This window comes from Notamacropus eugenii, chromosome 1 (assembly GCF_028372415.1).
Source record: "Notamacropus eugenii isolate mMacEug1 chromosome 1, mMacEug1.pri_v2, whole genome shotgun sequence".
Taxonomy (NCBI): Eukaryota; Metazoa; Chordata; class Mammalia; order Diprotodontia; family Macropodidae; genus Notamacropus; species Notamacropus eugenii.
Window position 1 is genome coordinate 530,910,522 of NC_092872.1, and position 21,904 is coordinate 530,932,425.

Below are 21,904 nucleotides of genomic sequence, written 5' to 3' on the forward strand. Positions count from 1 at the left end.
GAGACCTCAGAGGTGATTTTTTAAAAAAAATCTTAAGAGAGGAGCTGTTTGTTTTATTTTCTATTTTATGGTTGGTGTGTGTTATGTGTGTGTGTGTGTGTGTGTGTATGTGTATGTATGTATGTATGTGTATGTGCATGTCTGTTCAGAGCCTAAAGACTCTTCTGCTGGAATAGAGGGCTAAGCCTTCTGGAAGATCCTTACATAATGTGCTACCATTAAATGAATAATTTATTCAAAACACTTTATCGAAAATGCTTAATTCCATTGATCTTTTCCTGACTTCTATTTTGTACTGTACTACTGATTGCCAGATTGTGTACTGCTTTGTTCTAAAATTGTGTCATATGGTTAGCTTTTCCTCCTTACTTTGTAAGCCCCTTAAGGATAGGAACTGCTTAAACCTTTTTTGCATCATTCACAACCTGGGTACTAAGTAAGTGCTAAATAAATGTTCCTTGATAAGATAATCATGCTAAATAGTTGAATTTGACCTTTTACTTGAAATAATAAATTTGATATTTAGTAATGATTCAAACCCTGTATTTTCCTTTAGGCATTTTTGCACCTCTTTCAAAGATAAGCAAAGCTATAGATCGAAAGAAGACCGTAGGACGAACACCTTCTACTACACGTGCTGCGCCGCCCATTAGGTCCCAGAAGGTTGATGTCACTCATGTAACTTCAAAAATAAACACTGGTAGGTAAAACTGGAAATTTCATCACTTTCTTAAGCATTAACATTTCATTTGTGTAAAAAGTTTTTCCATATAGGTTAGAGCTTGGAATTTGGGGTAGGTAGCTTGCTCTCTGAAACCTGAAGTTGGTAAGAATTTGATATCGGTTGTGTTTGACATTCATTGTTGCTTAAAGATTTCAGTTTCTAACAGCAGCAGCAAAGATCCTTCCTGTATTTTTACCTTAATTATTTTTCCTGCTGCTTCTGAGAAGAGATCTGTAGGATTTACTAAACTGCTGAAAGGGTTCGTGAGACCTATGAGGCTATGAATCTCTGCTCTAGAATCTTCTTTCCTATATATTTTGCAACTTACTGTCAGAATAATCTTCCAGTAACACAACTTTCACTTTGCCATTCCCCCACTGATTAAGTTCAAAGTCCTCCATAGTCTTACCCTTTCATAACAATATTCAGCCTCACTTCCTCCTGCTTCGCTGCATATACACACCAGTCCAATTCTGTTGTCCTTATTGCCTCTCACACATATAATTTTTGTGTTTATTTTTACCATTGAACCTTTGTTCATACTATTCCCTTCCCCAGAATTCAATCAGTTAATAAATAAACTTTTATTAAGCACCAGTTATGTGCCAGGTGCCATATTAAGCACTTTAGTATTTGACCCCCCCTTTTCACAGTCCTTCCTATTAGTCAAAGCTTGAGTCAAGTCCCATCTCCTCTGGGAAGCCATCATGGCTGACTTTAGTCCATGTTAATGTTTTCTTTCTTTGCATTTATTTACCGAAACACATAAGTTACTTTTATAACCTGTATTGTTTTACTGACCATGGTCTGTCTGACTGTTGTCAGACTGTTGGATGGGTTGCAATCTGCCTTGTTGGAGGTACTGCCATACCACTGCAATCGCAGAACTATTGGAGTGTTGGTCTCATTCTCTCTTGGCTTTAATATCTGGAAGTGGATTTATCCAGTGAGACTGAGCTCCTTGAGAGCTGAAATGGACAAGTATCTTCTTTGTATGTGTTCAAGTCATAAACAGCCCAGTGCTGGCAGCATGAGTGGTACATGCTGCCTGTTGGATTACTTTGATAGAAAGGAGTGTTTATTTTTGTTACTCTGGACAGCAATTAAAGACCAAAGAAGGCATTTCTTTCATTCTTTCTGAGCCAATCATTGGTCAATGTATGACCCTTGGTCAAATCAGTATTCTTCCTTTCTCGGAAATCCTCCAGATTTTTAACATTTTTACACTGATGTAAAAAGTTTATCACATTAGAAGTTTGTGAAGAAGAATAAATGATTATAAAGTATAATCAGTTTTCAGTTAACCGTAATTACATTTGAGCAGTGGTGGAGGGTACCAAAAACAGTAGTCAGTCCTGGAGTTCTTAATGATTTCTAAATTCATTTTATGGTGTCTAGTTTTTTCTCCAGCAGATTTACCTTCCTCATTAGAATTCACTTAGGATAATATTAAAATGGGTTTTCATTCATTGAACACATACCAGCCGACAATGAGGGGAGAGACTCAGGAACTTGTCAGGGGAAAGCAACTTTGGGATAAATAGTCAATCAACAGACATTTATTAGGCACTATGTCAGGCACTTTGCTAAGCACTGGAGAAGCAAAGAAAATAAAAATTATGGTCCTCCTGTCAAAGAGCTTTAATAGGGGACACAACATACAAAAAATGTGAGTACAAGAAATATCTAGTTGAAGTAGGTGGTAATCTTAGAGTGAATGGAATGTGTGTGTGTATGTGGCACTGGGAAAGGCCTTCTTTAGAATGTGGGATTTGAACTGAGTCTTGGAAGGAAGCCAGGAGGGAGATATGAAGAGGGAGAGCATTCTTAGTGTTAAAAGACACAAAACAGTGAGTTGGAGTGCCATTTGTGAGGAAAAGCAAGATGGTCAGTACAGTTTTGATGTGTACAATTGTGTATTTGTGAAATTTAAATAGCTCACAGATAGAATTGATCAGTTGGGTAAAGAAATAAGTTTTAAAAGCCATTGGCCCAGAGTTTTCTAAATGATTTTAAAATACTTTGCCGTGAAACCTGTAGTCATACAAATGAATTATTTACTTAGTTCATCTCCTCCATCTCAGCATCTCTAAATATAAACGCCTAAACTGTTTGAATTACTCTGATAATCAAGTTAAATGACTGGGCTTGGAGAAGACATGGAAAAGATTCTTAACTTGGCATTTTAAGTTAAAGGTATGTTTCAATAAGAATGTAACATTAATTAAAAACAGCATTTTATTCTTTCCTAGTACACTAAATCATTGTAACCCCTTTGCACTTTGTCAGATCACTCACTGAGCCCTAGATATGTCCTAAATTTTTTATGACATATTATTTTAATTAAATTTTCAGTTACCAATGGGTTTTTAGCCTTTAAAGCTTCTTGTCTTTGTGAGACCCTCACCCATAGTTCTTTCTTGCCTTGTCCAAAAAACAAATCCTTCTTTAATCTTCCCAAATAGGAAATCCAATTAGTCAGAAAGTACCTACTGTGTTCTAGGAACTATGCCAAGTGCTGGGGATACAAAGAAAGGCAGAAGACAGTCCCTACCTTTGAAGGTCTTCCACTGTCTAACGGAGGAGACAGCAAGTAAACAAATATGTACAGACAAGCTATAAATAGGATAATATGGGAAATAGTTAACAGAGGGAAGGTGCTAAAATTAAGGGAGGTTGTGAAAGGCTGCCTGTAAGAAATAGGATTTTAGCTGGGATTTGAAGGAAGCCACGGATGTCAGTAGGCAGAGTTAAGGAAGGAGAGAATCAATCCTAGGCACTGAGGACAGCCAAAGAGAATGCCTGGAGTCAAGAGATAGAGCATTTTGTCTGTGGATCAACCAGAAGGCCATTGTTACTGGACTGAAGATGAAAGATGTAGGGGTGGGGTGGGGGGAAAACTAGAAAGGAGGGTGTGTGTGTGTATGTGTGTATGTATGTGTGTGCGTGTGTGCCTGTGTGTGTGTCTGTGTGTCTCTGTGTGTGTGTCTGTGTGTGTCTGTGTGTGTATGTGTGTGTGTATGTGTCTGTGTGTTAAATTATGAAGGATTTTAAAGGCCAAGCAAAGGATTTTATATTTGACCCTGCAGATGATAGAGAGCCACTGGAGTTTGAGTAAGAGGGAGGTGACATTGTTGAACGAGGACTTTAGGAAAATCCTGTTAGTGGCTAAATGGAAAATGGATTGGAGGGGAGAGAGTTGAGGTAGGCAGAGTCACCAGCAGGCTTTTGAAGTAATCCAAGTAAGTTGAGGTAACACGGACCAGCATTAGAGTGGTGGCAGTGTCAGAGGAGAGAAAGGGACATTTTAAAGAGATTTTGCAAAATTAAAGTCGACAGACCTTGGCAACAAATTGGATATGGGGGCAGAGTGAGAAATTGTAAGAATCTAGGATGACTCCTTTGAGCTGGGGACCTGGAAGCACAGTGGTGCCCTCTGTACTGATAGGGAAGGGAGGCAGGAGGAGGGATTAGGGGGAAGATAACAAGTTCATCTTTGGACACCTTTGGTTTAACTGGACATCTAGTTTGAGATGCCTGAAAGGCTGTTGGAGATGCAAGATTGGAGGTCAGCAGCAAATTTAGGCCTGCATAGGTAGGTTTGACAGAATCATCAGCATAGAGATGATACTTAAATCTGTGGGAGCTGAGATCACCAAATGAAATAGTATAGAAGGAGAAGAGAAGGGAGCCCAGGACAGAACCTTGTGGGACATGCAGAATTTGATCTGAATGAGGAGAAAAGAAGACTGAAAGTGGTCAGAGAGATATAGGAGGAGAACCAGGACAGTATTTTCTTAAAAACCTAGAGAGAAGAAAGTGTCAGTGCCATAGGCTACAGAGAGGTCAAGGAGAATGAGAACTTAGAAAAGGCCTCTTGACTGGGCAAGATTATTGGTAACTTTGGAGAGAGCAGTTTTAGTGGAATGATAAAGTCAGAAGCCACATTGTAAGAGTTAAGAAAGTGAAAGCCCCTGTTGTCGATGCCCTTTTCAAAGGGGTTTAGCCAAAAAATGCAGAAGAGCTATAGGATGATTATGGGGATAGAAGGATCAAATGATAAGTTTTTGAGGATGACATGGACACATTTGTAGGCAGAAAAAGAGCCAGTAGAGAGGGAGAAATTAGGGAGCAGTGTTTTGGAGGAGATGGGATGGAATTTGATCATTTGTGCAGGTAAAAGGGTTTTGCCTTTGCAAAGTAAGGCTGTCTTGTCCTGTGAGATGGGATGAAGGAGGAGATAGTGGTCAAAGGTGTCTGAGTGATAGGAGATGAGAAAGAGGGAACTCATAGTGAATGGCCTCAATTTTTTCAAGAAAATAAGAAGCAAAGATCTCAGCAGAGAGAGTTGAGAGGAGGGAGCCATGGCAGGTTTGAGGAGGGATGACCAAAAGTTTAAGAGGCAGGATAGAGGGTTGGCCTCAAAATCAAGAAAACTCGAGTTCCAGTCCCACTTCTGACACTACTTACTGTCTGTTTGACCCTGTTCTCCAGCCAACTCCCTAAGAATAGTTGCTGATCTGCATTTATTAGAGTATCCTTTCCAGGAGCTCCCTATACCAGCAAAATCATAGGATTTCTGTGTTTCTTCTCTGCTCCCCTCCCAAACAAAACAACCTGAAAGTATACTGTCCCTTTTTTGTTGATTTTCTTTGCGTGGGTAGAGTAGAATCTTGACTATATAATTATAAAAGTTTCAGGACAACTGGTTCTCAGATTTTGTTATTCCATGACTCTCTATAGCCTGATCTTTACCTTTCATCATTTCATCAAAATAGTCTGGTTGTTCTTGTAAGGACAAAACTGCTAAAATTTTACCCACAGAATGTCCATACCAGTGGTACTGCGTGTATGTGTTTGTATTTATTATTTTTTAACAAAATAAAGTCTTTTTTCTTGATCTCTCGTATATTTATATTATCCACATTTCCCCATTATATTCCTCCTTCTCCTCTCAGAGAGCTATCTCTTAAAACAAGTAATTTTTTAAAAATAGAAGAGAAGAAAAAAAAATCCAAACCAATCAGCACATCCCACAGGTACCCCTCTTAGAGTGAGAGGTGAGAAGTCTGAAGCTGCTGCTTGAGGGGGCCTCTTTTTGTTTGAGTAGGTGGGAAATGGAGTCCTGAGTCCCCAGGATAAACTTAGCCTGAGTGCTCCTCTTGGAGATCAGGCATGTGAGACCCATATGCATTCAGATGGAAGCAGCTAATGTGATGTTCTTGCAGAGATCAGAACAATGTTGGGCCAGGTTTGTGCTGAATTCATACTCCCCACACCACGTATAGCACATACTGTGAGCTGGCAAACACATCACAGGCTTTCCATACCTAGGAAGTCTGGGAATCTGTGGCTTCCCCTGGAGTTTACGTTCAACTCTCGCATGTACCACTTTTCTTTTCCTTGTTTGAAAAACACAGTTTAAACTGAATGATAATGCATTCCTTATAGGTTTATCCTGAAAACCTCTCACAATAGAACTTGATTGCTGTTGTAAATCCTAAATTGACATATGCTTTTTATGTAAAACGTAGTGAGGGGGAAATTCCCATCTTTTCCCCAAGAGATTGGATGTGCAAATGGTGTAAGCTGAGATCTCGCTTGAAGATGTGCTTGTGCCAAAGGGCCCATTAGATCTAATCTAGGTGATTGATTCATTGGTAGTGTGGGAGGGATGTCTGAAAATCCAAAGCTTGTTTGAAGTGTTAGTATATGCTGCTGATTTTAATTTCTTTCATTCCCTTGGCTTTCAGTTCCTTTGTTGTCTATTAAAAGATATGAAATATGATTGTTACACTTTTAGCTGTATTTGGATTCTGCTGTTGTTGCTATTTGTGGATACAGTTTGCTTCCTCAATGCCTCTTCTGCCAAGTCAAGTCACTTTTCACCTTAACTAGCATACTTCTTTTCATCCATTGTGAAATGAGGATAATATTTGCCTTTTTTGCTTTCTAGGGGTGTTGTAAGGAAAAATAAGATATTTGTGTATTAAATTGGGAGTTTTGAGCGACTGTGGAGGAAAGATTAAATTCACACTTAAGGTGGCAGCATCCTTCACCAATCCTTTGCCTTTGAACTAAATAGAATATGAATTTTGAAGTGTAGGGATACCAGTAAGTTCCTGGGACCACTTCTTAAAAATTAGCTGTTTGTTTGGGGTCTTAACTGGAGTAGGCCAGCCAAATCTTGCTTAGTGTATGGGTGCTGGCTAAATTCAAGGTGCCATGATGGGAAGTCAATCACCAAAGCCAATGTTTTAAAAAAAGTTTATACAGCTTAATAGATAACAGAAATAAGCTTAAAATAATAGAAGAATTTTAGTTCAATTAAACCTTCATTTACGAAGTACTCTCTGATATGTGGGATAGCTAGGTGGCATAGCAGAGTGCTATGTGACCTTGTGTAAGTCACTTAACCCTGTTTACCTCAGTTTCCTCATCTGTAAAGTGAGCTGGAGAAGGAAATGGTAAACCACTCCGGTATCTTTGCCAAGAGAACTCCAAATGTCAGAAATGACTGAACGACAACAAATACTGTCCACAGGGGAGATACGTAGTTTAGATAAGACATAGTACCTGTCCTCATGAAGCTTATAGAGGGAGGCTGTGGCATATACCAAGCATTATTTTGCATGAAAATATTTAAGTGAGTAAGAAAGGTGCAAAGTGATATGTGAGGGTAAAGGGGAAGGTCATTACTGTTTTTGAGAGGGAGATTTCATGAAGGGAGGTAGCCTTAAGATAGGCTTTAAAGGATTGTGAGGCTAGAGGTCATCGCAGGCATAGAGAACAGCAGGAGTGAAGGCCCTCTGCCTGATCTGTTAGTGGATCCCTGATCTTTTCATTGTGGTCACTTCAACCAACCCAGGCCAAGAGCCTTTTATGCCTTCTTGTTCAGCATATACACATCCTTGTCTCTGTCTTCCTTTAAATCTTTAATAGAGAATCCATCCAGTGTGGTAGAAACTTTTCTTTGCATCTTTTGATATTTTTTTTTTATTTGATAGAGTTGGATTAAAGCTGTCTATGCAAAGAATATAAGAACCCATTGTGGCTATTGTTTATTGATTTCAAGAGAGGATTTGGCCTATTGTAACAGAAGGCATCCTTGAAGGCATCTCTCCTGAAGCATGTTATTTTCAGTTAAAATCATACATGATTCTATGGCAGTTGTAATCACAGAGCTTACACACACTATCAGCATCTGGTTAGGAAAGCTTAGATTAGGAATCTAATCCAGGAACCCTTCATCCAAGGTGTTGGGTAGTCTAAGGTCATTTTTCTGTGCACACTCCAAATAGAAGAGATTCCCCTTTGATGCTTTTTGTCCAGATGCCCCTTTTTCTAGATGAACCAGTACTTCTTATGTTGAGCCCTAGAACACCACAAAGCTTCCTCTGTGAGATCTGACCAAAAGAGGGGAGGGCAGCCTCATTTCACATAAGAAAAACAAAATGGACAAAATAGAGTATGTTGCTTCCTCCTTTTAGGAGCAGGTAGTCCAAAGAAGCCAGCCATAAATACACACACACACACACACACACACACACTATTTCCCAAAGTCTGTCTTTTTTTACACTCCTATTTTCCCAGTGAGTCTGTGTGGCTGCTGCTTTCAGACTCTACGTTCTCTGAAGACTTGAAATTGCTGGTGGCAAAAGGGACATGCCTAGTGGTAATCCATATGTGTGAAATGTCATTGTGCATAACATTTTTTTCCAACTAGCTTTAACTCTTCACATTTTTTTGGCACCCATGCTAGCTTTTAGACTACTCTATAATTTAAACTCTTCTAGGGCTTATGTTGTGTCATTACAGTTGTGTATTTTATTTTAAAATATATTTTATTGATGCTTTTTTGACATTGTATTATAATCATTGCTACCTTCCCTTGTGACACATAAGAACAGTTAAAGATATTCCTTATAGTGAGTATATATGACAATGTGTACATTCTGGCAGGGGTGGAGAGGAGGGAAAGATACATTTTATTATCTGAAGTAGCAAGGCACTCTGAGGGAGAGCCAGGAGGCAGCATGTGAATCACTCCTACCACCCTGACCACCATCTCCCCTCGGATGCTGATGAAGACAGCCCAGGACTGTGAGCCCAAGAGCTCAAGAATAGTGATGTCCATCAAACCAGCAGACCTGCTTTTATCCTAGGCTCATTGCCATCACTAATTGGAGAAATGATTGCAGAGAATGGGCCCATCTTCTGCACTATCACCAGTGTGTGGGTCAGAGACCGTCAACTCAAAAATCAGAGACTTCTCAAGGTAGAAGCAAAGCAGCAAGATTTTATTACGATCTGGAGAGAAAGGGCATCTCCTCTCTGAGAAGTAATCAGGAAAGTGAGGCAATTACAGAAGGCAAAAATAGAGATTATATGGCCCTAACGCAGATCCATCCTCTCTGCTGGCCTTTTCCTCCTATTGGCTGGGAGGCAGGCTTACAATCTAAACTCAACCGTCTGCCCTGTGAATGGGGGACAAGGTAGCAGTGGAATAACCAATAGACATTATGTTGATGTGGCAACCCAAGGCGGGTAGTTTAAGTTTCGTATTCCCAAAAGTCACATGATTTCTGGGAAACTAAAATTTAGGCCTAACCGTCTACTAAAAGGCTTTTGTTAAGCATGAGAAGTCTTCACTAACTTCATTCCATTCACCAGCAACTGGTATATAAAGAACCAGCTGGCATATAAACAGAAAGTTCCCCTGCCCCTATCCTTCCAGCTCAGCCCTCATAGCCATCATCCAGGGAAGTAACCCCAACATAGATGCAACCTGCCCCAGCTGCTCAAGACCCAGAAAAGAAAACTCTTACCCAGTTCAACAGCAGAGACTGATAAGAAGAGGTGACATTACCATGAGACTTTTCCATCTGACTTGCAATTGAAATTTCTTATGTGTGTTGTCTCTCTTTTTTAGAATGTTAAGTCCTGGAGTACAGGGGACCATCTTTTCTATTTGTATCCCCAGTGATTAGCACAGTGCGTTGTACATAATGAGTGCTTAATAATTGCTTTCTTCATTAATTTATTCATCTATTCAATTCATTCAAGGGAAGTCATTGATTTTTCTGTTACTTAAAGTTTGATTTTTTTGGTGACTTCAAAAATTTATATATTTTTTTCATGTTAATTATTTCTCTTTGTGTTAGTTCATACAAATCTTCCTATTTTTCTCTGAGTTTCTCATTTGTAATTCTGTATTTTACAGTAAGATTCTATTATATTTATCTATCAAAGGTTCTTCAGCCATTCCTCAGTCATTGGATGTTTCCTATTTCCAGGTCTTTGTTACCACAAAGAGGATTGCAGTGAATATTTTCCTAAGTAGTGAATCTGTTTCTGGCTTTGAAATCCTTGGAGTATAATGCACCGTAGTGAGATCAGTGGGTAAAGGGAATTGACAATTAGTTCATAGTCACTTGTCTTACAGAATTTCCTATCGTAATTCAGAAGAGTTGGACCAGTTCACAGCTTTACCAAGAGTACATCACAGTCAGTACCTGTCTTCTGATCACCCCTCTAGAATTTACTGTCCCCATCTTTTATCATATATGCCAATTTTCATAGCATAAGGCAAAACCTCAGGGTTGTTTAAATGTGCATTTTTCTTATCATTAGGAGTTTGGAGCGTATTTTCATTTGGCCATTTATTATTTGTGCAATTCTCTTGGACCCTTTATATACTTTGTTCATTTATCTGTTGGAAAAAATCTCTTGATGGTCTATTTTTGTGTCAGTTCCTTGTGCATTTGGGATATCAGAATTTTATTGGCGATATTCACTGCAAATACAGAATGTGCCAAAACCCTTACTGCATGTTAAAGCTATTAAGCTATCAAATAGCTTAGAACTGCATTAAGACTTTTGGCACAGCCTCTTATCATTTCCATTCTCTGGTTTCTCTTCTACGTTTGTATTCTTTGATTCTATTTGTTCACAATCTTTGAAATTTGATGTGAGCAAAATTGTCTGTTGTGTCTTTTATCGTCTTTCTCATGTTTGATTAAGAAGCCAGAGATACCAGATTTTGTTCTCTTCTGATTTTTTTTATAACTTCTAAGTCATAGCAGAGTGTCCATTTTGAACTCATTACAGCCTGCTGTGTACGTGATGCTGGCCTTCACTTCAGCTAGGCTGTTTGCCAGCTTTCTCTGCAATTCTTGTGAGAAAGGGAAGCCCTTCATCTACCAGTATTTCTCATTTCTTATTCCTGACCCATATTTTCTAGAAATGTTTTCATCTTTCTATTTGTCCACTTTTGAGGGTTTGAGAACTACTGTATTAGAGAGAATACCTACATTGAAGAAATCAGAGATTCAGTTATTGGAGAATCAACTTGATTGTTTCTCTACTTTCTTCTCTTCTGTAATAGATATTGGCAATTATTTTCTCTTAACCCCTGTTTGCCTCAGTTTCCTAGTCTGTAAAATGAAGATAGTCAAGTACCCACCTCCTAGGGTTGTTGTGAGGATCAAATGAGATAATATTTGTAAAGTGCTAAGCACAGGGACTGACAAATAGTAGTTGTTATATAAATGCTTAACCCTTTCCCTTTTCTTCCCATTTTCATGGTGGTCTTTTGTTAAATATTTCTCATGATATGATGAAATGCCCCATGAGCAGATGTTTCTTCTTGCCTTTGGATGTATAATAAAACTAATTCTGTTTTACTAATTATTTTTACTAATTATTAATTCTGTTTAACTAAAACTGTTAATGGCTTCTTCAAGGGGAACTTGTGAGTCACCCTTTAATTATATTTATTTAAGATATTTTTACTGATGTCATTTCTTTTACATTACTTTCATTTCCAAATGTAGTCCTTCCTTACAGCAAATAATAAAACAAAGAAGGGGAAAAGGCAGTTTATTAAAATTAATCAACACATTATCCAAGTTTGATAGTATATAAATTGTTCTACACACACTGTTCCCTCACCCCCCAACCCCCACCCCCGTGCAAAGAAGGGACAATTGTGAATTTTCTCATTTTCTTCTTTGGGGCCAAGCTTGGTCATAATGATTAATTATATAGGGTCAGGGTTCAGTTTACTGAAAGATAGAGAGCTACCAGAAGAGTAGTACCAGTATGGTTCTGGGATGGCATTTTAATTTTTGCTTTCATGTTATGCATATGCTGTTATCATATATTTTAGATGAGGAAAATTTGACTCTAAGGGGTTTAAGTAAGACTTGTCCAGTGCCACAATGAATGTATGTCAGAATTAGGACTTCTATTTAGATCATATAACTTGAAACATTTGAAGGACTGACACTTAGAAGGCAAGAATAAAGTAGTTCTTTCTCATGCCAGAGAGCAGGACTAAAAATAATGAGTGGACATTACAAGTGGACATTTTGGCCATAACTTCCCAAAGTCTCTTTGCCATGAACTGAAGCAGGTACCTGCCACCTTCTTCTCTCTTCCACCTTCCTCCCCCCACCTTACTTAAAGGGATATATACTCCTTTATGTATTTTTTTCAGGATGTAATAAGCTCTTTTAGGGTAACGACTGTCTTGTATATGTGTCCCCAGTGCTTAGCACTGTGCCTGATATTTAGTAAATACTTGATAAATGCTCTCTGTCTTTGTAACTTAAGAAAGAACTTTTAATAGCTAGTAATGGAATGTTTGACTTGTTAGATAGTGAACTCACCATCACTACAGTTATTCATGAGAAGGCTAGAGAAACATGTATTGGGAATGCTCCGTAAAGGCCTTGTGTTACAATCTACTGATCACATTTTGCTCGGCATTGTAGATCTGCATAGGTGATTGTGACATGTCCTTTCTTCCCAACGAGTTTTGAGTATTGTGGGGGAAGGGTATAAATGGTCATCTTTACAAATAAATGTGGTACAGAATGGAGTATGAAAGTCCATAATGGAATAAGCATTTATATGGCACCTACTTTGTGCCAGCTACTGTATTAAGCACTTTACAGATATCTCATTTGATCCTTGCAACAACCCTGGGAGTAGGTGTTACTATTATCCCCATTTTACAGTTGAGGAAACTAAGTCAGTCAGTAGATATCAAGTGCCTGCTATGTGCTTTACACATATTATCTCATTTGATTCACACTACAACCCTAGGAGGTAGGTGCTATTATTACCCCATTTTACAGTTGGCAAAAATAAGGAAATCAGAAATTAGGTGGCTTGCTTAAGCTACTAAGTGTCTAAAACTGGATTTGGATCCATATCTTCCTGACTCCAGGTACCACAGCACTAAATCCACTATGCCACCAGCTGCCTCCTCCATGAGAAGGCTGAGGGCCATGAAAGTTTGAATCAGTTGGAGCTCACTTCTAATTTAGGTGGGTGGGGTGATCTAACAACTCCAGAATGCTAAGATTCTATAAAATGGTTTTCTCTTGCCTGAGATTTGGTTTATGTGAAACTTGGTAATTGGCAGACCTCAGAAAGCAAAGAATGCAGGTCTTCAGGAGTCAGTATTTAAAACACTTAACTTGATCACTTGGTCGTGCTTTTATGTTGTGCTAAAAATGCTTTTATGATATTTTGATAATTTAGATTTTGAGTCAAGGATGTAAAACATGGGAAAGGGAAATACTTTAGGATTGTAACATGTGACCATAAAAGTGTTTTTTAAAAACATAGATTTTTCTTAAGCTGTGTTTCTTGTATCTCTTTTCAGATATTGTGATCATATGGTACTTTAAAAAGCAACCAGGCTTATTATCTTTATTCAAAGCTTATTTGTGTATGTTCAGCTACAAACTATTTAGAATTCTTTTCCTGTTTTCTGAAAAAAATGTTTCTTTTTTACCCCAGGATTAACAATGTCCAAAAAAGAGGGTGGTTCTGAATCAACATCTTTATTGTCTCCTGGTGAAGGACTGAAAACTGCACCTGGGAAGGAAGGTAACATAAAATATTCTGTTCTCAAGATGTTTTTGGTTCATTATCTTAATCATTTGTCACGTTTATCCTACCAACTCATTCCTTTACACAGAGCAAGCATCATCTCTTCTAGTTCATAGTATTATCATTTCCATGGTGAACATTTGCAATATTTATTTTTTCTCTGCTTATGAAATGCATTATTTACAAGTAATAATGACATCCACAGTCCACCTAAGAAAGGACATGTATTTTTGTTGTGCTGTAAAGTTGACAGTGTTTTTATATACATTCTCATTTGATCCTTATAAAAATCCCATGAATATTCTGATGAGATAGGCTTGGATAGCAGTTATTGCCATTTAAAAAAGGAGAATCCCTTAAGAAGAGTGAGACCTTGAACAGAATAGATTTTCAGAATCCATGTTCGGAATTCGTTACTGCACTGTGCTTGTCCAGTATCTCACCTAATTGCTGGAAAGCCAAGGGGAAAGTTTCAGAAATCAAGGTGATCCTTGAGAGCTCCTCTCGTGCTACCTTTATACCACCTCTTGATGTTCTTCTCTCACCATAAAAATGGGAAAAGGACCCACATGTGCAAACATATTTATAGCAGCTCTTTCTGTGGTGGCCAAGAACTGGATATTGAGGGGATGTCCATCAATTGAGGAACGGCTGAACAAGTTGTGGTATATGAATGTAATGAAACGCTGTAGTTTCATAAGAAATAATGAGCAGGTGGACTTGAACAAACTTGGAAAGACAAGAACTGCTGCTGGATGCAGTGAGCAGAATCAGGAGAACATGGTACCTAGTACAGTAACAGCCACACTGTGCAATGACTGACTTGGATAGACTTGGCTCTTCTCAGCAATGCAAGGATCTAAGGCAACTACAGAAGACTCATGATGGAAAATGCTGTCCACATCCAGAGAAAGAATTTTGAAGTCTGAATGCAGATGGAAGCATACTGTTTGCTCTGTTTTCTTCTTTCTTTCTCATGGTTCCTCCCATTGGTTCTAATTCTTCTTTATAGCATGGCTAATGTGAAAATATTTCATATGAATGTATATGTGGAACCTACATCAGATTACATGCTGTCTTGGGGTAGGGGAGGGGAAGGGAGGGGGGGACTCAAAATTTTACAGAAGTGAATGTTGAAAACTAAAAATGAATTAATATTTTTAAAAAATAAGATATTCTTCTTTCTTTGTTTCAGCTATTCCACCTGTATCTGTCAGTTCCTCCTCTTCTGTATCCTCCCTGGACAACAAACAGATTCATCATAAGAAATGGAATCTAACCAACAGTAATAAGGAGGCATCCATAAAAAGTTCTTCCATTTCATCGAGAGCCAGTGCTGGTACCTGTGACTTTTTCATCCTGGATTTCTTGATGTTTTTTTTTTTTATTTTAAAAAATATATATATATATATATATATATTTTTGGTTGTTAATAGTTCAGTTTTGGTGGACTTAGACTTTTAAATTGTGAGGCAGGCAATATTGTTGGCTTTTTCTGTTTGAAGAAGAAATTTCCCCCAACTACATTCGTTTTTGTGGGCATAGCTGAACAACCCACTTGGTGACTGACAGACTTTTGAGTGACATGCATCTGTATAGATGATTGTTTGCTTTGTCGGTGGAGCTGTTGCTTGCAGAACCTTGCGTATTTTGCTGTCTTGACTCGTAGATTGTAGTCACTTGAAAAAAAGCTACTCTTCCTGATTATTGTGCATTAGGCTCAGCTTTTGCTTTTCCCCTATAATCAGTGTCCTTGTCACAGAACAGCATAGGAGCTTAGAAGTGGAAATGGCATCGGAGGACATTTGTGCTGACTGGACAGTTTTTCTGTAACCTTCACACCAAATGATTGTCCAGCCCCTCCTTGAATACTTCAAGTGATGGAGTTGACTGCTTCTTTAGGGAGCATCTTCCATTATCACTCTCATTATTTCATTCCTTAAATGCCTGCTACACATGAAGTATCTGACTAGAATACAAAGACAAACTCAGTCAGGTTCCTCTCCCAAGGAATTTACAATTTAATAGGGTGGAGAAGATAATATATACAAATGCTATGGTACAAAGTAAAAAGTGATTAATGAAAAGGAGAAATCCAGAAACAGTACTAAACACCTTCAGCTGTGTCAGGGTTGGGGCTGGGGTGGCTGAAATAGATAAGTCTTCCAAGGTCTCATGAGGAGGGAGGTGGGTGGTGCCTGAGCAGGTCTTTGAAGAACTAATGATAGGAGCTCACATTTATGTAGATCTTTTTAGATCTTTCCTCATGCAGATAGGTGGATAGTAAAGTATTATTATCCCCATTTTATAAATGAGAAAACTGAAGTAAAGAGATTGACTGGACCATAGCTAGTAAGTGTAAGGGCTGGAAGTTGAACTCATTTCTCTTGACTTTGAGTGTGGTGATTTTTTCACTCATCATATGGGCTCCAAAGTGATTACATTTAATATTCATGGAATTTTCTGGGAAAGAAAGTCTCCTTTACATTATTAGGGTGATCTTTTCAGAGAATAATATGCAGTAAAAGTTAAGAGACATAATAACTCACATGTGGAGAGTTTTAATGCGTGCTTACAGTGATTCAATGAGGCAGGTAGTGAAAACATTCCCCTTTTACAGACATGGAAACTGAAGCTAGAATGAAAGGGAGGGACTTTAAAAGGGTGCTCATGGGTACTAGTAGATAGAATCCATTCCAGGTGTGGGGAAACTGCATGAGCCAAAGACATAGAGATTGGCTCGAGAAGTAGATGTGGGAGAACAGCACTCCGCCTCCACCCCTGCTGCTAAGAATAAGAGTGGACCAGCAGGAGATAAAACTGAAAGGGAGATGGTAACCAGGTGAAGGGGATCAGCCCAGAATCTCAGAGTTGAAAGGGTGATTAAAGTGATCTGCAAAGGTCATCCATTTATAACCAGATGTGAAGAGGACAGTTCTCTTTAGAAATTTTGCCTTGAGCTGAATTTTTTCTTCTACAACTTCTAGTTTTGGTTTATATGGCTAGGTCAAGTAGACCTAGTCATATCTCTCTCCCACAAAGCAGTCCTTCGATTCCTTGAAGGTAGATGGCATATTGCCACTGAATTTTCTTTTCTCCCGGCTAAATCTGGTGCCTAAACCCTCCACCTAAGCATTTATGGCATGGTTTTATAATCCTCTCACATTAACATCCTCTTCTGGCCCCACTTCTAAAATATGACTGTCATTTGAATATTCACCATAGCACTCTAGATGTGATCTAAGTAGGATGGTGGGTAGTGGGACAACTTCCTTGTGCTTCTTTTTATGCAACTGAATGTTATTTTAGGTATTTTGGCTTTCACATTCCACTATTGACTTATGTTGAGTTTATCCTATATAAAAACACTCAGATCTTTTTCCTTTTAAAAAATTATTGATAGTTTTTGCTTTTACATTTAAATTTTCCCCTGTATTCTTCTCTCTTCTCCCTGAGAGCCATCCTATATAACAAATAATTAAAAAAAAGAAAAACAGAAGAAAAAAATAAAACTGAGAAGTATATTAAAATCTGCAATATATGCAGTGTTTCACTTCTGGGGACCCCCCACCTCTTTAAAGGAGTGAATGGAGGGTGTTTTCACATCTATATCTTTTTCATATAAGTTGTTGTCTAGATACACCTCTTATGTCCTCTACTTGTATGTTTAATTTTTTGAACTCAAATGTACAACTTGTGTAACATAAATATTTTAAATTTAATCTTAGTTGATTTAACTCATCATGCTTGTCTATAAAGTCATTTGTGGATGTGGATTCTATTGTGTATCATGTTAATTTATTCAACTTTGTGTCATCTGCAAATTTGATCAACATACAAGTTATACACTCCTTCAAGTAATTGAAAAAACTGTCAAATAGCATATGTCTGAGGGTCAGGGCACCCCACTGGAACCACCTTCAGTAAGATTTCCAGTGTAAAGCCATGTATACTACTGTCTAGCCTACATCTCTCCAGCTACCATCTGCCTCTTTTTTCTTCTTATCTCCAAGCTAAATATTCCCATTTCCTTTCATTATTCTTCACCTGTGGTTTCCACACTCCTCACCATCTTTGTTTCCCCCCTTTGTACATGTTCATTTGTCATTGTTCCTCTTAAAATGTGACAGCAAGAGTTGAGCACAATTCTCCTAGCATATCTATCCAGGGCAACTTATGTGACAGCAAGAGTTGAGCACAATTCTCCTAGCATATCTATCCAGGGCAACTTGCAATGGTACTCTTTAATTCCTGGAATCTGGCACAGGACTTCTGTTACTAAAGTGTGGTCTTGTGTCAGGTTTTTTAAGAAGTGATGTCACATCATTTTTCTACTAATGTCTTATTTGGATACCTTATCGTGGTATGGAGCTGCCTCTGAATTTTCCAAGGCCGTTCTCACAGAGTGCAAGCTCTGGCAAGCCTTACCAGGCTGGAAAGGTATTGCATATGACTTGGTACAGTATAGCCCTGGCATCCAAAGACTGGCCTAGCCACATTCAGAAAGGTTCATCTCCAGGTTGGCCTCAGGATGGTAACTATTTTATCCACAGTAACTAGCAAAAATATATACTAAGGTGTAGAGGAGTGCATCAAAGAAGAGAAAAGTGGTACTGCCAAGACCAGGGATCCTAGAGGTATTTGTTAGGGCTGTGTTTAATTGTCTAACATGCTCATTTCTCTTCAGACTGGGATTGATACTGACTCATTATTTTATTGGCAAAGCAGTGTCAACTACTTCAACTACGTCTGTGGGAAATAAACGGGAAGACGAAGTTCACGTTGGAGACCGAGTGCTGGTGGTAGGCCAGAGGATTGGCACTGTCAGGTTCTTTGGAACAACAAACTTTGCTCCAGGTAGCTTACCTTGATTCTTTTTTTTTTTTTTTAACATGGCAAATAAATTTAAGAATCTTCCATTTGTGAAACTGAATTGCATTCAACTTTCTTGGTGGATGATGCAGTGGTAACAAGTATATGTAATGGTGGAGAATCTTCCAAGTACTTATACTTGTTTTGATAATAGTCTCTGTTTTTCCCCAACAGATTTATCTTTCCAGTTATATTTCTCTTAGGTTAATAATAACCTTAGTCTGTATTCTCTGATCCTACACTTTGTTTGCTGCCAAGGATAATGTTGGGTGAGGAAAACAAGCCTGGGATTATGGTTTTTGCCTGGGATAATCCATAAAATGAATAATTTTCTCTCAGACAATGAAGAGGTGACTGTATAACTTTGTTTAGGGTTCTTTGTAGAGAATGGAAAATCCCATTTTTCCAGACGAGTGACTTTGCTTGATTATGCTATGCTAAAGCAAACTAAAAGCTTGTGTATACACAACTCACTTAAACATTTATGTGTCCATATATTATTTCTGGACTTCTCACAAGGTCAAGGAAAAACATAGACTTAATCTTATGTTTTTATGTAAAAGAGACTTTATTTGCATTTTTCTATTACTAATAATGTTGTATATTTATTTAATGCCTTACAGTTTACAAAGCATTTTCATGTACCATGCATTTTTGTACTTTTGAAATGGAAGCTTAATTCTTCCATGTCAAGTGAAGCTCTGCTGAAAATTTAAAGTGGCAATATTGCCATTTTGACACATGGTGGCATTGCAATATTTCAAAAAGAAAATGTATACTGAAAAATTGATGAGAAATAAGCACATAATATTCTATTCTTTTTATCCATTACTGGCTACCTGTGCTTTTGATTATAATACCTCAGGTTGATTGCAGGCTGATTCTTTTTTTAGAATTCACTTCTCTCTCTCAATTTTTCAGGTCATAATTGGGATCAGCTAGTATTTTCCTGTTAATGGTTCCCAAATAAAAGCTTAGTCATAGATCATTAGACCTGGAAAGGACTTTAGAGGTCATGGAGTCTATCCCCTTTCATTTCACAAGTAAGGAAACAGGTTTAAAAAAGGCACACTTTCCTTTCTAGGGAGGATGTTTTCTGCCATGTATCTTTGATACTGTCATTATTCCTGGAGAGTCCTTTTGGGAAAGTATTAGAGTATGGTACTTAATAATCAATTAAACATTTATTTATTAATGTCTTCTCTGTGTAAGACAGTGTGATAGGTGATAATGATACAAAGACAGAAATGGAAAACATCAGTTTTTAGACCAAATAAGGCCCACCAAAACAATGTACTTTCTGGCCTTCAGTATGACTATAAAACCTGGACCTGTTAAATGTGTTACATTTTTTTCTGAGCAGTTTTTATCAGTGTCACCTGTGAACTATAGTAAACAATAAGCGATAAATTGGGATCATCAGCAGAGAGATGTAGTCTGTAGCCTGCTGAAACATCATGGTGTGGCTTGTCCCTGTTCAGCCCTTTGGAGGTGCCCAGGTGCAGGGGTCCTCATGGGAATAGATCAGGGAGCTGTATTCTATGGCAGGCTCCTAGGGGACTGTGCAGACAGGGCAGATCCGTATTAAGGGTACAGTGAAATGTAACTTCAGAGAACACGCCATAGCTGAGGTGTTATGGCAAACAACAGGGGCAGGTAGATCACCTGGCTTGGAACATGGAGTGGCTTTTTTTGTGAGACATTAAATGACAGAGCTAAAAACCATGACAGGCCCGTCCACCCTGCTGTGTATAGATCCACATCATTGGATAGCCTCTTCATAGGAAAGGAATAGGTTATACATTAGTTTTTCATTGTATTCTCAAATGCGAAAAATTATATCCTCTTTGAACATGGAGAACAACTTGCAGATGGTAAGACATCCCCTGGACTACCTTTTCTATTGTTACTAATTAAGTCTTTCAATTGGTCATCTGAGAGAAGACGCTATTTTATGGGTTTGATAACTTATAGTATTTAGTCTGTCGTTTATTTGAACTTTACCTTTACCCGCTCTGGTAGCACCCAGATGTGCTTCTACTTGGTCTTCCTTTCATATCTTAAAGTTAATTTCACATTTGGGCTCCCTTAGTGTTTTCCATCTTGAGAGTAGAAGACTTGTCTACAGTCGCACAACTGATAAGCTAGCAGTCTATTCACTGAGCCACTAGTTGCCCCATGAGAAATCTGCTAATATAACTTAGATTTAATTTTCTTAAAGAAAAATCTTCTGCAAAATTCATAATTTCAAAAGTAAATCCTTTTATTTCCCAAGTTAAACTGACCTTTCTTGTTCTTGGTCATTTTAAAATAGTCGTTTGCCAGCTTGTCTGAAGGTCCTTTGTATATTTGGACTGGAACTGATTTCCTCCTGTGATTCCCTTCTCTGTTACACTCTCCAGCCCACCACCCATCTTGGTGGCTTTCTATAATACGCCCTTCCTGTTCTGCATGCCGCATCTTAGTTGGGTATAAAGGAACTAGACATAATAACCAACCCTGGAAGATGAGAGTGGTAGCTTTACCTTGTAAGGATAGCTCCTCGTGTTAGCCTTGGGATTTCAGCGACATACTTGCCTTCACCTGCGTGTGTTGTGGTTATATTTACACAGAGCTCGCTCCTGCCCGACATCTATTTCTCGGGTTTGTTTTTGTTTTTCTCTTCTCTAACATACCCTGTAGTTATGCTTATAAATTACATTGTTGTTGTTTCTGACCACTTTGTGCAATGTGATTTGTATCATTTGAAAATTTAATGCCTGTGCTCCATATTACATTTCTGAAAATGTTTGGTTACATTGGGCCTGGGACTAATATACTGGTCCTGAGAAAAGTACAGGTGCTTCATAAACTGTGTTTATGTTCTAGGAGTTTGGTGTGGCATTGAGCTTGAAAAGCCCTATGGCAAGAATGACGGTTCAGTTGGAGGAGTGCAGTACTTTACTTGTCAACCAAGATATGGAATATTTGCTCCCCCAACCAGGGTGCAGAGGTAAAAATGGGATATTTTTGTATTATATTTGTTTCCAGGTACAGATTTTCTGACTGCCTTTTCATTCCAGTTAGAGTTCTTTAATATTAGAATGGAGCATTGGATGCAGTTCATTTGTTCTTCCAGGGGCTTAAGTATCTGCCTTCTGTAGAGGGAAGGCTCATGGAAAGCAAAATTTCCTTTTGCGGAGGATTTGCAATTTTAAAAAACATCCTTTCTTCCTCATTTGCATACCCTTTGAGGATATGTAGGCTGTTAGATGTAGCATTGCAGCTAAGAAGAGTGAGAGCAGCAAGCTTAATCTGTCATGCAAACAAAAGTTAAAATGCTATCTGATTGCTTCAGTCACATCCTAACTGCATTACATTTCCTGCCAGCAGGCACCCCATTCATTCTCTTACAAACCTAAT

The 21,904-nt window shown here is 38.3% G+C and overlaps 1 protein-coding gene across 13 annotated transcripts in view; it reads left to right on the plus strand.

Moving 5' to 3' along the window:
• The window catches only part of CLIP4 (CAP-Gly domain containing linker protein family member 4), a 170,196-nt gene that overhangs the window by 80,135 nt on the left and 68,157 nt on the right, over nucleotides 1–21,904 (plus strand). For 10 of the 13 annotated variants that reach the window (XM_072634093.1, XM_072634095.1, XM_072634098.1 and 7 more), the window contains 5 exons: nucleotides 557–700; nucleotides 13,538–13,627; nucleotides 14,826–14,969; nucleotides 18,356–18,487; nucleotides 21,371–21,494. In XM_072634093.1, the coding sequence (XP_072490194.1) occupies nucleotides 557–700; nucleotides 13,538–13,627; nucleotides 14,826–14,969; nucleotides 18,356–18,487; nucleotides 21,371–21,494 (634 nt within the window). The remainder of the gene's footprint in view (nucleotides 1–556; nucleotides 701–13,537; nucleotides 13,628–14,825; nucleotides 14,970–18,355; nucleotides 18,488–21,370; nucleotides 21,495–21,904) is intronic. The other 3 variants (XM_072634094.1, XM_072634096.1, XM_072634092.1) reach the window with 1 other exon arrangement.